At 37.9% G+C, this 12,774-nt stretch overlaps 1 protein-coding gene across 2 annotated transcripts in view; it reads left to right on the top strand.

Moving 5' to 3' along the window:
• The window catches only part of cul2 (cullin 2), a 66,443-nt gene that overhangs the window by 37,608 nt on the left and 16,061 nt on the right, over window positions 1-12,774 (top strand). For both annotated transcript variants that reach the window (XM_059971934.1, XM_059971935.1), the window contains exons 11-16: window positions 1,495-1,602; window positions 5,385-5,444; window positions 6,727-6,855; window positions 7,111-7,197; window positions 9,803-9,958; window positions 10,336-10,413. In XM_059971934.1, the coding sequence (XP_059827917.1) occupies window positions 1,495-1,602; window positions 5,385-5,444; window positions 6,727-6,855; window positions 7,111-7,197; window positions 9,803-9,958; window positions 10,336-10,413 (618 nt within the window). The remainder of the gene's footprint in view (window positions 1-1,494; window positions 1,603-5,384; window positions 5,445-6,726; window positions 6,856-7,110; window positions 7,198-9,802; window positions 9,959-10,335; window positions 10,414-12,774) is intronic.

Below are 12,774 nucleotides of genomic sequence, written 5' to 3' on the forward strand. Positions count from 1 at the left end.
CTTTACCAATGATCTTCTTTCTGTACTTCTTGATCCTTAATCCTTCCATCAATGGAGACAGTTTCTCTTTACCTGTCTCTGTTCCAAGAACAACAACCACTGCTTCTTCAATTTAACCACCTAATGAGTCCCTCAACACGGAAATAATTTTGCGCCTTCCATAAGGCTTTATATCTTTCTAAAGTGTGGCAGCCAGCACTGAGCATTATACTCCAATTGTGTACTTACACACTTGGTTATCTGGAGCTCCAGGCAGGCCACTGCTCTCCCAGTTGAAGCCCTGGGGCAGACTATTGCTCTTCCTAACTGCGCTGGGACAGGCCACAGCACTCCCAGCTGGAGCATATTTTTAAATTATTGAACTTGCTTTTACGCTCTGAAAAATCTCCCTTAGTGGTATTGTATAAACAATTGAACAAGGATGTTGCATCACGTTAATTACAAAATATTTTGCTGTACTCAAGCAAATTTTTCCATTTTAGTATCCATGTTACCACATTTTCTATAAAGAAGCTTCACTGCAGTTCCCTCAGTAATTAAGTCAACTGTACATGACAGAACCACACATCCAACTCTGCTGTCCAAAATATTTGCTGGTGAATATTAAACCCTTGCTCACTAACCAGCCTTTGAGCCAATGCCCCCTGCAACAATTCTGCTATGACACCACACAGTGTATTACTTTAAATTGTATGGGTGATAAGGATTAATGAACTGATAAAGAAATGTAGTGAAAGTTTTTATCATTACTAGTTATGATCATGTGGAATAATTTATACTCATGACATTTTATTCAAAATATATGCATAAAAGGAAGTTTCCAGAAAACACACCTTAAAAGAAAAAGTTGGTGGTTCAGACATTTTATTGTCCAAAATGTCTGAGTGTTTCCTTCAGAAGGGAATAAAAATGGGCACTTATTAAATATTTATTTGTTGCATCAGAATTTAAACTTGTGCATTCTCTATTTTGGCAGTATTATCCAAATATTAAATGATGGAGATGGTAGGAAGCAGCTTTGTGGTTAGGATTGGGTATGGTGAGTACTGTCTGGAGATTAATCAGGTGATGGAGTGTAGGAATCAGCTGTGTGGTTTGTTTTGGTATGGTGACTTGTGTCTGGAGACCACCTCAGTAAAAGTGGAAAGAACAAGAATGAGTAAGATTAGACAAAATAAAGATATATCTGGACTACATATATACAGAAATTATACGTGAGAGAACAACTCAAAGTTGATGGAGAAGAGAGGGACAGTGAAAGTATATATAGAAAGAGTGAGTACATGGAAGAAGATCAGAAACATGAGGTTTTGAAAAATCTTTTGCTCACAGGCAATACCACGGTAGAAAGAACTGAAAGTATTATATGTTTGTATGATTTATCCTTGGGTGGTCTACAGTGCTGAGGGAAACAATTTGATGTAAAACCTTCAAATGTTAACGTTTTCATGTGCTTTCCCCATCTGATAGTAATATTTCTTTTTTTTAAATCAGATGCCTACGCTGTTTGTGGAATCTGTTCTTGAAGTTCACGGTAAATTTCTTCAACTTATCAGCTCAGTCCTTAATGGTGATCAGCATTTTATGAGTGCACTTGATAAAGTAAGTTGCTTAAAATAGTGAAGAATTTGTGTAAGGATTTTATCTTAGAGCGTTATTATCATTAACATGTCTGATTTAAAATTCTTGAAATCAGTGTTAGCTTCAGCAAGGAGCAAAATCGCTAAAGAATCCACTTTCTTGCATGTCTGTTACTCAAGTGTATGGGGACATTCAGAAGAACATCATGTTCCACATTTACACTGACAACATCCTGCTCTATTTCACTGGCTCCATTGTCTTGAAATTGTCAAGCTGCTTGATTGAAGTTTTGTACTACATGAGTGAAAATTCCCTCCAACCATATCTGCAGCTTCAATCCCACTGTTGTTAGACTTTTGAACAAATCTCTTGTATAAGAAGATGCGCTCTTGACCTCACAATCTACCTTGTTATGATCTTGCACATTATTGTTTATCTGTATTGCACTTTTTCAGTAGCTTTTACCCTTCGATTTGCACTGTTGTTGAGGACAAACCTCAGTTTGTCAAATTCCAATTCTGACACTCCAAGCAATGTTCTAGAGCTTAGTTAGAATGTAAGCAAACTTTGGTTAATTAGTACACTTCGGGACCAGTGCATTTTGGCCCAATTAAGTAGCTGTCCCAATTAGCTGAAGTTTCATGGAAATAGTTAAAAAGTTATTTTTTAAAAATAGACAAACTACCCTGTGAATTGAGTAAATTATGTATTTAAATGCTACTGCAATGTATTTAAATGCTTCTATCAATACTACCACAGTACCATAAAACTGTATTAGTTCCAAATTGTTTTTGACAGAATTCATCCAGTGTATGCTGCTGCATTCTTTTGGTTGACTGTAAACAAGCAGACTCAGCGCAGACACCCAGTGTAGATGATGGATTGCCGATGATTGCATCCTCCAAATCTTCATTTTCAGTGTAACGTGCAAGATGATTGTGAATACCATCAACTGCTTCTGGCATCTGAAAGCCTCAATGCTTCAAGCTGCAGTGAGCAAAATAGTTCTGAAATATTCTCCTGCTTATTTCTCACCACCTATCAGTGACAAAAACCTCTGCTTTTTGAACACAAGCCCACACAACTGATGCTATTTAAAAACTGTTCGGCAGCAGTTTCCTGTCCCAATTCAGCAGCATGGTCTCCCAAATAAACGAAAGGAATCCCGACTATTTTCTCAATTTGTTTTTGTTCTTTAAGAGTTATTTCAAATAAGCGGCTTTCCTAATTAACTGATGGTCAGTTTAACCAGAATCCACTATATTTCAGGCTGAATAAGATCCTAAATATGTATTGATACAATGACTAAAACTGCCTGTTTCTAGCAGTTTAACAGAAATTGGAAACTTTCTTCCCTCAATAAGACTAGACAGGTCATTGACCTCCTTTCTGTTGACTTGTTGATTTCTGGATGCTGAATTTGATGGTTCAGCATCCATGGTTCTCTGGATTGGAGCTTTCCAAAGGTTCACAGTCACCTATGGAAAAATGTAGAAGCCAGCTTCTTAGCTTGAGACCATACCTGTGAATTCTAAACTCACCATCATGGGGAACGGGTGACTGCAGATGCTGGAATTTAGATCAGGAAGCAAACTGCTTAAGAACTCAGTAGGACAAGTAGCATCTGCAGAGGAAAAAGAACATTTGGCACCTGGACTGAAAGAGTAAAGGGGAAAGGGCCAGTATAAAAATGTGATGGAGTAAGGTGGGTGGATCTTGGTGAGGGGGTTGATTGGCAGATGAAATCAGGTGGGAGAGGGAAGGGTGGAATTAGTGATAGAGGCTGGGTGGTAGAGGTGCCCAAGGGCTGTCGATTATGGCAGCTGATTAAAAAAAAGGTGAAGAGGAGATTAATAAAGAACATAAGATGGGTTGATGGAAACAGTAAGATTCCTCAATTTTAATTGCTCTATTGCTGACAGTTGTGGATTTAATTTCCAGGGTGCGAAACCTGGGAATTTCCACAGAAAACTCCAGAATTTCCATTCAAAACTCATTGGATTCTCTACCTTTTAAAATTAGCATTCAAACTTATCCCCATAGCCAAGCATCTGCCCTAATATCATGTTTCTCCGACAAACTAAGTCAATGCATAAAACAAACTCCTGGAGTAACTCGGTGGATCAGGCCGCATCTGAGAGGGAAATGGACAGTTTTTGTTTTTGGGTTGAGCTCTTTTGTCTGAGACCAGATCTGACCCTTATCTCTCTCTGACTTATGGCTATTTTCTCTTCCAGCTGCTGGTTCATTTATTTTTGGTAATACAGTAGCTGCAAGTACGGTGGAATTCCAAAAATCCAGCACACTAGTGACTTTGATGCCAGATTGGCAGATTTTACAGGCTTATGGATGTTATTTCTATTAATACACTAATATACTTCTTTCAGATGTTATGCAGTAGTACAGTAAATTTTCCAATGAGCCATGGAAATCAAAAGGAGTACAGGAACAGGTCTCTTGAGTTTAAAAGGAGCCTGGGAATGGGTATTCCATAAGTGAAAAGAAACAATGGGAAGCAGTCAAATGATCCAGATGCTGAACCACCAGGATTTCATAAAAATTGGCGTGCTGATAATCGGTTTGCTGTATTGCTTGAGATGACTAAGAAGCCCAGAAATCAGATTTGAACCCATTCATTGAGCTACTACTTCTCTTGATGCTGTTTTGGACTAAATGAAGAATCATATGGCACCAAGTTTCTTCAATTTACTGCATGGAGTTCCTCCCATTTTGGCTCTGAATGGTATTCTGAAACTCCAAAGATATAAAGCAGAAATTAAGAAAGTACCTCTTCAAAATATGTTTTACCTTTGGTGTTGAGATGTTCTGGTACTGTAACCAGCAGTTATTTGAAATTATCTGCTCAGGTCTATGGTGTGGTTGCTTTTGTACTCTAGCAAGATGTAAAAATTTTAAAGAGCAAGTTCAGCTTCTCTCTGTGGAAGGTGCCCTCTGGTGGTGGAATCCTAGACTGTTTTCCTTGGATTTACGTTTGTCATGAAATCCTGCTTGCTAAAATAAATTGCAATTGGTCCTGGTCAGAGATTATGAACAGTTGATTTTTGTGTTTTCATCCTCTTTGACAAAGTCACTTGGTATATTTAAATTTTATAACATTTTCACACAGAACCTCTTGGAAATGGAGCAGAATTTGAGTATGTCTGATGCATTACTCAAATATTTGTTAACTCACAATTGCATGGTACAAACAAAATTTCAGTTGTCTGTGTATATTAGTGTATCTTAATAAGGTTTATTATCAATTGAATTTATCTTGATGAACGTGTATTCATCAAAGAAGAGCTATATATTTCAGTTTTGCTAACTATTAGGTAATTATACAAAGTTATGCAATGCACCACATTTTCAATCTGAGCACTCATATTGTGCAAGCCCTAAATACTGAGATTCTTACCCAAAACTACCTTGCTTTATACCTCCAAGGAATTCTTGAAACCTAGTTATATAACCAAGCAGCTGCCCAAAAAAAATTCAAGAAGCCTGCTTCCACTGGCAAGGTTGTAGAGCGTGAACTGTATTTGCTTTTGGCCCTTAATGTGAAAACACTATGCTTTTCTCAAAAGGTATCAAGTAGCAATCTTATAAGATGGAGATGTTTGATATCTGCTTTCATGATCAAAAGAGCTTTTTTAAAAACTGAATTTACACCTATCCCTTCTGTATGTTAATTCGGATTTCACTGAGTTGTAACCTGATTTTTTAAAAAGTAACAATGAAGAAAAATGATGGTGTTTATGTCCTTGTGGAAATACTCTCTGAAGCATTTATATTTTATCTTGCAGGCTCTAACATCAGTAGTAAACTATAGGGAGCCCAAGTCGTCTTGCAAAGCTCCTGAACTGGTAAGTATGACGAGCATAAGAAACTGCATTTACCTGTCACCTCTTTGACTGAATATCTGGAAGGCATGTTTGAAAAAGAAGTCTCCAAGTTTTGCATTTATGTTCTGAACAAACATTAACAGTTACAGGGAGGCTTACGTATCCTCAAAACAATTCCTGATCTGGAGAAAACAAAATGTTGCAGGTACTGGAATTCTGATGAACAAGTTCTAGAAATGACCTGCAGATCAAGCATGTTCATAGTGAATGACCATTTGCAGTTCAATATTCCTTTTAAGCAGGGGTTCCAACCTTTTTAGTGCCAATAACTGAGGGGTCTGTGGACCCCAGGTTGGGAACCCCTGCTTTAAAAGCCATTTTTTTCACTGCCCTTCCAAGAATGCTGCAGCATCACATTTACCTGTTGCTGCAAGATTGTAATGCATTTGAGTTATATTTTGTCTTCGCTTCCCTTATGATTTCGTCATTTGAAAATGTAGCTAGCGATCTTTGGTGCCAGGCATGAATTATACTTGACCCTTTGTTAGCTTTTCTCAGCCAAAGCTGCAAGGGAGACTATCTAATTTTACAGATTTCCTGGTTATATAACTTTCTAGGAGCATCTGTTTGCAGAAATTGCTGATGGTTGTGATGTTTCCCTCACTTCCCACACTCACTGTCTAGTTTATTTTATGAGCTTGCATATGAATCTAGCAACTAATTAGCAGTGACATGTATTAAAATAGAAAATGAGTTACAACTTTCAGGGCAGATCAGGAGAAGGTGGAGTTGAAATTTTTTTACACACAAAATAGTAGGTATGTGGAACAGGTAAAAACGATAGTGATGGAAACATATCCACGTGGTTTTTAAGAGGCTTTTCGAAAGACGTGAATATTCAGGGAATGGAAGGATATGGTTTATGTGGAGGCAGAAAAGATTTAAGCAACACATTCAAAATGCTGGAGGAACTCAGCAGACCAGGCACCTTCTATGGAATAACGTACAGTTGATGTTTCAGGCCGAGTCATTTTGTGTGTGTTGTTTGAATTTCCAGCAGTGGCAGATTTTCTCTTTTTTGCAGAAAAGATTTAGTTTGATTGAACATTGTGTTCACACAGATATTGTGGTCCTGTCCCTGTGTTGTCTACTAATTCTACATTTACTTCCCTTCTCATTTGGTTGAATGACAAAATAGTAAGAATGGATCAAACTAACACAAGGATAAAAAATAGTAAATCAGGGTTTATAATTTACACTGATTGAAAACATAATGAATTTCTTCATTCAACTTTCTTCACAGCTAGCTAAATACTGTGACAACTTATTAAAGAAATCTGCCAAAGGAATGACAGAAAATGAGGTTGAGGACAAACTGACTAGTTTCATTACAGTTTTCAAGTACATTGATGACAAAGATGTCTTTCAGAAAGTAAGTGGTAGTTATCTTTGATAAATCACGGAAGATTTAAGCAAACTATAAGAAAACAAGATTTTTCTGAATTCATAATCTGCACTGTGGAGAAATTTGCTTTTGTACTGAACAATTTGTACGTAGTGATTCATGTGGGATTTGGTGATCAGCACATTAAATAACAACAAAGTTGGTCTTGTAAGCAACTTAATGTCATTTATTTCTTGTAATTTCCCACCTTTGAGCTCAATTTTACTTGTTCTCCAATCTCAGTTCTATGCCAGAATGTTGGCGAAGCGATTGATACATGGTCTCTCTATGTCTATGGATTCAGAGGAAGCAATGATTAATAAACTCAAGGTTTGTAACATATCTGTCTAGATATATTGGACAAACATGACTTGTTAGAATTTAGAGACACATTGGGGGAGATGCCATAATCTGAGCAAATCACAAACTGCTAGAGGAACTCACCTGGGCCGGTTGGAAGACGTGCATGAGAATCAGGGAAAGAGTGATCCCTGCCAAGAGTAGAAAGGATGTGAGCGAAGATGTGATCGATGTTGTGAAACCATTGCAGCTGGCTGAAATGACAAAGGATGATGCGCTGAATGCAGGTGCTCCTGGTCAGGTGAAAGGTGAGGACCAAAGGAACTCTCTTTCTGTCCTGTCTGCAGGATGGTACAGTGAGAGTTCAAGTATGGGAAATGGAGGAAATATGAGTGAGGGTTTTATCAACCACAGTAGTGGGAAAGCCATGTTTCATGAGAAAGGAATTTCAGATGTGCTGGAATGAAAAGTTTAGTCTTGGGAACAGATATGATGGAGATAATGAAGCTGAGAAAGGGATGGTATTTGTATTAAAAAAAAACTGAGTGGTAGAAGAGGCAGTAAATGTCAGCAGATAGTTTGTTTCTTGAAGTGGATACAGGAGGCTCCAGCAAAGGAAGAAAGGTGTCAGAACTAGCCAAGTAAATTTGAGTGCACAGTCGAAGTTAACTGCAGAGGTGATAAAGCTGCAGATGGCAGCCATAATGCAAATGCAGTCAATGTAATGGAAACGGTGTTGGGAAGTGGCGTCAGAATAGGTTTGCAACTAGATCTAGTCCACATATCCAATGTGAAAACAAGCATCACTCAGGCCAATTTGAGTAGCTGCAGCAGAATGAAAGGAATCTAAAGAGAAGTTGTGCAGGGTAAGATTCTGAATGAGGGTGGAAGCTCATTGTGAAGATGAGACCGTGGGACCCAGGGAGTTGCCAGTTGACAAAGTGATGGAGGGCATGCAAAGTGTTCTGAATGTAAGTGGGAAGGGTCTCAACAAAGGTGAGACAGGATCAAGTTGAGGTCTGAAGTGATATGTTCAGTGGGGCAAGAGCAGGAGGAAACAATAGGCCAACCACAATAGTGCTGTTTGTGGATAATGAATAAGAGAAGGGATTGGAGGAATTAAATATGAATCTTTACCTGACATGAAAGGGCCTTTTAGTTTCCTGGATAAAGGGGAGGGAGGATATGAGGGTAAATGTCACACCTCCTACATTTGTAGGGGAAGGGAAAGAGTGTTTGGGGTGGATGTGAACCAAGGAGTCATGGAGAGGTCCCTGTGGATAGCAGAAAAAGGCAAGTGGGATCATAATTGTTGATGGTATCCATTTGCAGCTGGCAGAAATACAAAAGGATGATGTGCTGGATGTAGAGAGCGACCATCATTCTGCCTCTGTAGATGCTGCCTGACCCTCTGTGTTCCTCAAGCCATTTGTTTTTTGCTTTGTAAAATTGAGTTGCTTTCACAACTCTATTTCTTTTCAGACCTGAAACTGTAAATTCTAAAGATCTTTAACTAAACTAATTGATGCTACTCATTTTGAAATGTTGTAAATCTTTGTATTAATGTGAGCACAGAAAAATACAAAATTTGTGCATAATTGTGAATCATTTGTTAACTATTTTAAACCATAAATATGATTTAAAATGAAACAAATGTTTCAAAAGAAAATTTATTTTTCCAATTTTCAATTGGATATTCTGGAAAATGTATGTACCTTCCCTTGAAAACTTAAAAACTAGTTAAGTGCCAGAACACGTGAAGATGCATATGTCAGGATGCTCTTCATTAACATAAAGTGGTAGTCACAGCCCAGTCCATCACAGGCAAAGCTCTCCTCACCATAGAATACATTTAGATGGAGCACTGCCAAAAAGAAGCAGCATCCATCATCAAAGACTCTCACCATCCAGGCCATGGCCTCTTCTCAATAATACCATAGAGCAGGAAGTACCTTAGGCCCTAGGTCCCACACCACCAGGTTTAGGAATAGTTATTACCCAACAACTATCAGACTCCTGAACAAGCACGGATAACTTCAGTCACCACTACCCTGAACTGAATCTGTGACCTTTTGACTCACTTTTAAGGACTCTTTACAGTTTATGTTCTCGGTATTATTTTTTACTTGCACAGTTTGTCTTTTACTCACTGGTTATTTGCTAGGCTTTGTGTTTTTTTGTAAATTGTATTGTATTTACCTGTAAATGCCCGCAAGAAAACGAATATCAAGGTTGTATATGGTAATATATACCTGCTTCAATAATAGATTTACTTTGAACTTGAAGAACTTATGATTTCTGTTGTCATTAAATTTGCATTAGATTTATAACATTTCTTCTAAATCCTTGAATAATTTAAAGATGGTTTAAAAATTAATTGATCTTCAAAAGGAATGTTCTACAAAGTTAATATTTTCCCCCAGAAAATTACTTTAACCATTAATTTGGGTTGTTGTCAGAGGAAAGTGTTCTATGTAGCAGTGCATTAAACATTTTCAGTACTTTAAAAGAATTGGGATGAAATTGAACGTCTTGAAAGACATCTCAGGAAAAGTAGTCTGGATATGGTTGCATGTTATTTGATGTAAAAGCATTTATTTCTGCTATAACAAAAGCCTTTATTCATTTCATGCAGCAAGCCTGTGGATATGAGTTTACCAGCAAACTTCATAGGATGTACACTGATATGAATGTCAGTGCTGACCTCAATAACAAATTTACAGCCACTTTTTTAAGACAACAGGACACTGTCATAGATCTTGGAATCAGCTTTCAGATCTATGTTCTACAGGTAGGTTAGACTGCATGATAACCTTAATCTTCTACACCAGCCTTTCCAACTTCCTTTATGAAATAATTCACAGCCACTTGTAAAGCTTGTACAGTCACATATATTTTCCAACAGGAAAAACATTTAATACCTTATTGATTTATTTTGTTACAAATAAGGGATTGCACTGTGGATTCCTTGTCTGCTATTTGTTTTGTTGAGCATCAAAGAGAATAAATGTACAGTAGTCAGAAAAGGTCTTTTTTTTTAGCATTTTGCAAATCTGTTAGAAAATTAGATAATAACCAAGACTTGTGAGTTATATGTGACTTGTATATTAACAGACTTGTTGCATCCTCTTTATTTTTAATACTGAAGCACATTTTCATTTATTTTAGGCCGGTGCATGGCCACTGACACAAGCACCTTCATCTACATTTGCCATTCCTCAAGAATTGGAAAAGAGTGCACACTTGGTAGGTTAATAGATTGCTTTTCATTTGAAATTTTAAAATGGATTTAAATTGATGAACAAATTGTTTTTTTTTTCCATGCACTAGTAAATCTCTTTCATGATTGCTCATGTACAAGTTAGTTAGGCCTATCTGCTAAGCTGGCTTGTCCTTTTTAAAGACACTGTTATAACTGGGACAAAAGTGAGGCAGCAGAAAGGAAATGAACTAAGGAGTTCACTGCAGTGAATTGTGTACATTGGTCACCTAGGGGATGTTGTTATTGAGTTTAATGTTAGTGGCACAATTAAAACAACATGTTCTGTTTATTATTGCTATGTATACTATTTCCCCTGTGTCCTTCATGGGAGCAAGGAATTTCGTCGCACCTTGGCATTTATGAAAATAATCTCATCTAATATAGAAAATACTTGTACTTATTGGGTCAGACAGCATCTGTGGAGAAAGCAATGCTATTGAGAATTAAAGTTGAAAGCATTTTGTCAGAACTGGTTAAGTTGGAAAGCATACAAGTTTTTGGACTCAGAAAAAGTGGGAGAGGTGGAGAGAAGGAAGTATTTTGTTGCTATGTTGAATACAGCAAAGGAAGTGGACCAGCTTTGAGTTCATGATTTCCTGTCATTAAAAAGGAGTTCAAGAGTATATGTTGATATGAGGCATTGAATGTGGATTTGAGAAGTGTCAAATTGCTTGACATGTCATGGGTATACACTCCCACAGCTACATTTCTTTTCCCAGTCTAAAACCAAGGAAAGAGGTAAAAGTGTGAGAATGTGTTTTGGTCTGCACCTGGGCAACAAAAAGGAGAAAAACAAATCCATCTAAGTGAATAGAGTAACAGATACAAGGAAATCATGTTGAGATGGCGGGGGGGGGGGGGACTTCTTCAACCAATGAAAGGGGCACTAAATTAAACATTTCTGTACATTTTGTTAACCTGTTTTGTATGGTTTTGAGTATTGTTCTTGCAGTAACTATTACATTCTTGTCATCTCCTGGTTTGCCTTGTGTTTCATGCTGGTTTTAGGGAGATGTTTGGAAGTAAGTGGCTTATTGAAGCCCACATACTCTGCTTCTCTTATTTGGGTGGTTATGATTTTTGATGACTGCTAACAACATCTCCCTCCTATCCCCATCACCCCGACCTCTCAAGGCATTCATGAATGAATGGCAGTTATGAGGTTTTACATGGAGTACTAACATAGCCTGGCATATGGGTCACAAGTTCAAGTTCAGTGATTTTGTCCATGTCTGAATTAGACACAGAACAAATCAGGAGAGACCCTGGTCAGTGACTTACTGGTGAATATTAATTTTCCAATTCTTTCTCTTCTTATCAATATATTAAAACCCTTCATGATTTTCCCCCTTAACTTTTTCTCGAAGAGGAACAATCACAGTTTCCCTAAACTTCAATCTTAAGTGGCATCGTTCACCTTTGATTTGTGCTTCTGTGTCTTTTCTATGCCTGTGATGTACTTTCTAGAGATCTGGCATCATACTACTGCTGAGGTCAGACTTCTGTTTAACAAATTAATGCTTAGTGTAACTTCCTCCTTTTGCGAGTTATGCTAATATAAATCAGAGACTATATATACCTTTTTCACAGCTTCATAAATTTGTCCTGCTGTCTTCACACAGATTTCGCTGTTCCTTTACTACCTCCCCCAACCGCCTCCTACCCCTCTCTGAGAAAGGTACCTTTCAGTTTATATTGTCTCTTTTCATACTGCAGTACTGTGCAAAAGTCTTAGATATATCTATCTATCCCAAGATTTTTGTATAGTACTGTAGTAATTTTATGTATTGCACTGTCTGCTGTCACAAAACTAAATTTCATGGTGTGAATGATGATAAACCTGATTCTGATATGGGTTTCATTTGTAGACTGAGAGTGGAAAAGGGGGCAGGGGGAGGGGAATCATAGTTGGGAAAGGGGGAAGGGAGAGGGCAGGAAACAGGAAGCACCAGAGAGACATTCTGTAATGATCAATAAACCAATTGTTAGGAAATGACCTTGCCTGGTGACTCAGGGCTGGGTGTGTTTGCACCCACATCACACCCCACACCTGGCACTCCTTCTCTGCTATCTATCCCACACTCTCTCCTGCAGTACTTCATCCTCACCACTCCCAAAATCATTTGCTCCCACCAGATCTACAAACTCACTCCCTGCTCCATGTTGACATATACAGTACTGTGCAAAAGTCTTCGGCAACCTAGCCATATATGCGCCAAAGACTTTTGCACAGTACTATTCTTTTCTAATGAGCATCACAAAGAGTTCTAAAATTGTTCATACAGCAACTACTGGAAATCCTAGAGATGAACTATGGAAGAACCATGAGAAACACGAACAGCAAG

The sequence above is a fragment of the Hypanus sabinus genome, chromosome 6 (genome assembly GCF_030144855.1).
Source record: "Hypanus sabinus isolate sHypSab1 chromosome 6, sHypSab1.hap1, whole genome shotgun sequence".
Lineage (NCBI taxonomy): Eukaryota > Metazoa > Chordata > Chondrichthyes > Myliobatiformes > Dasyatidae > Hypanus > Hypanus sabinus.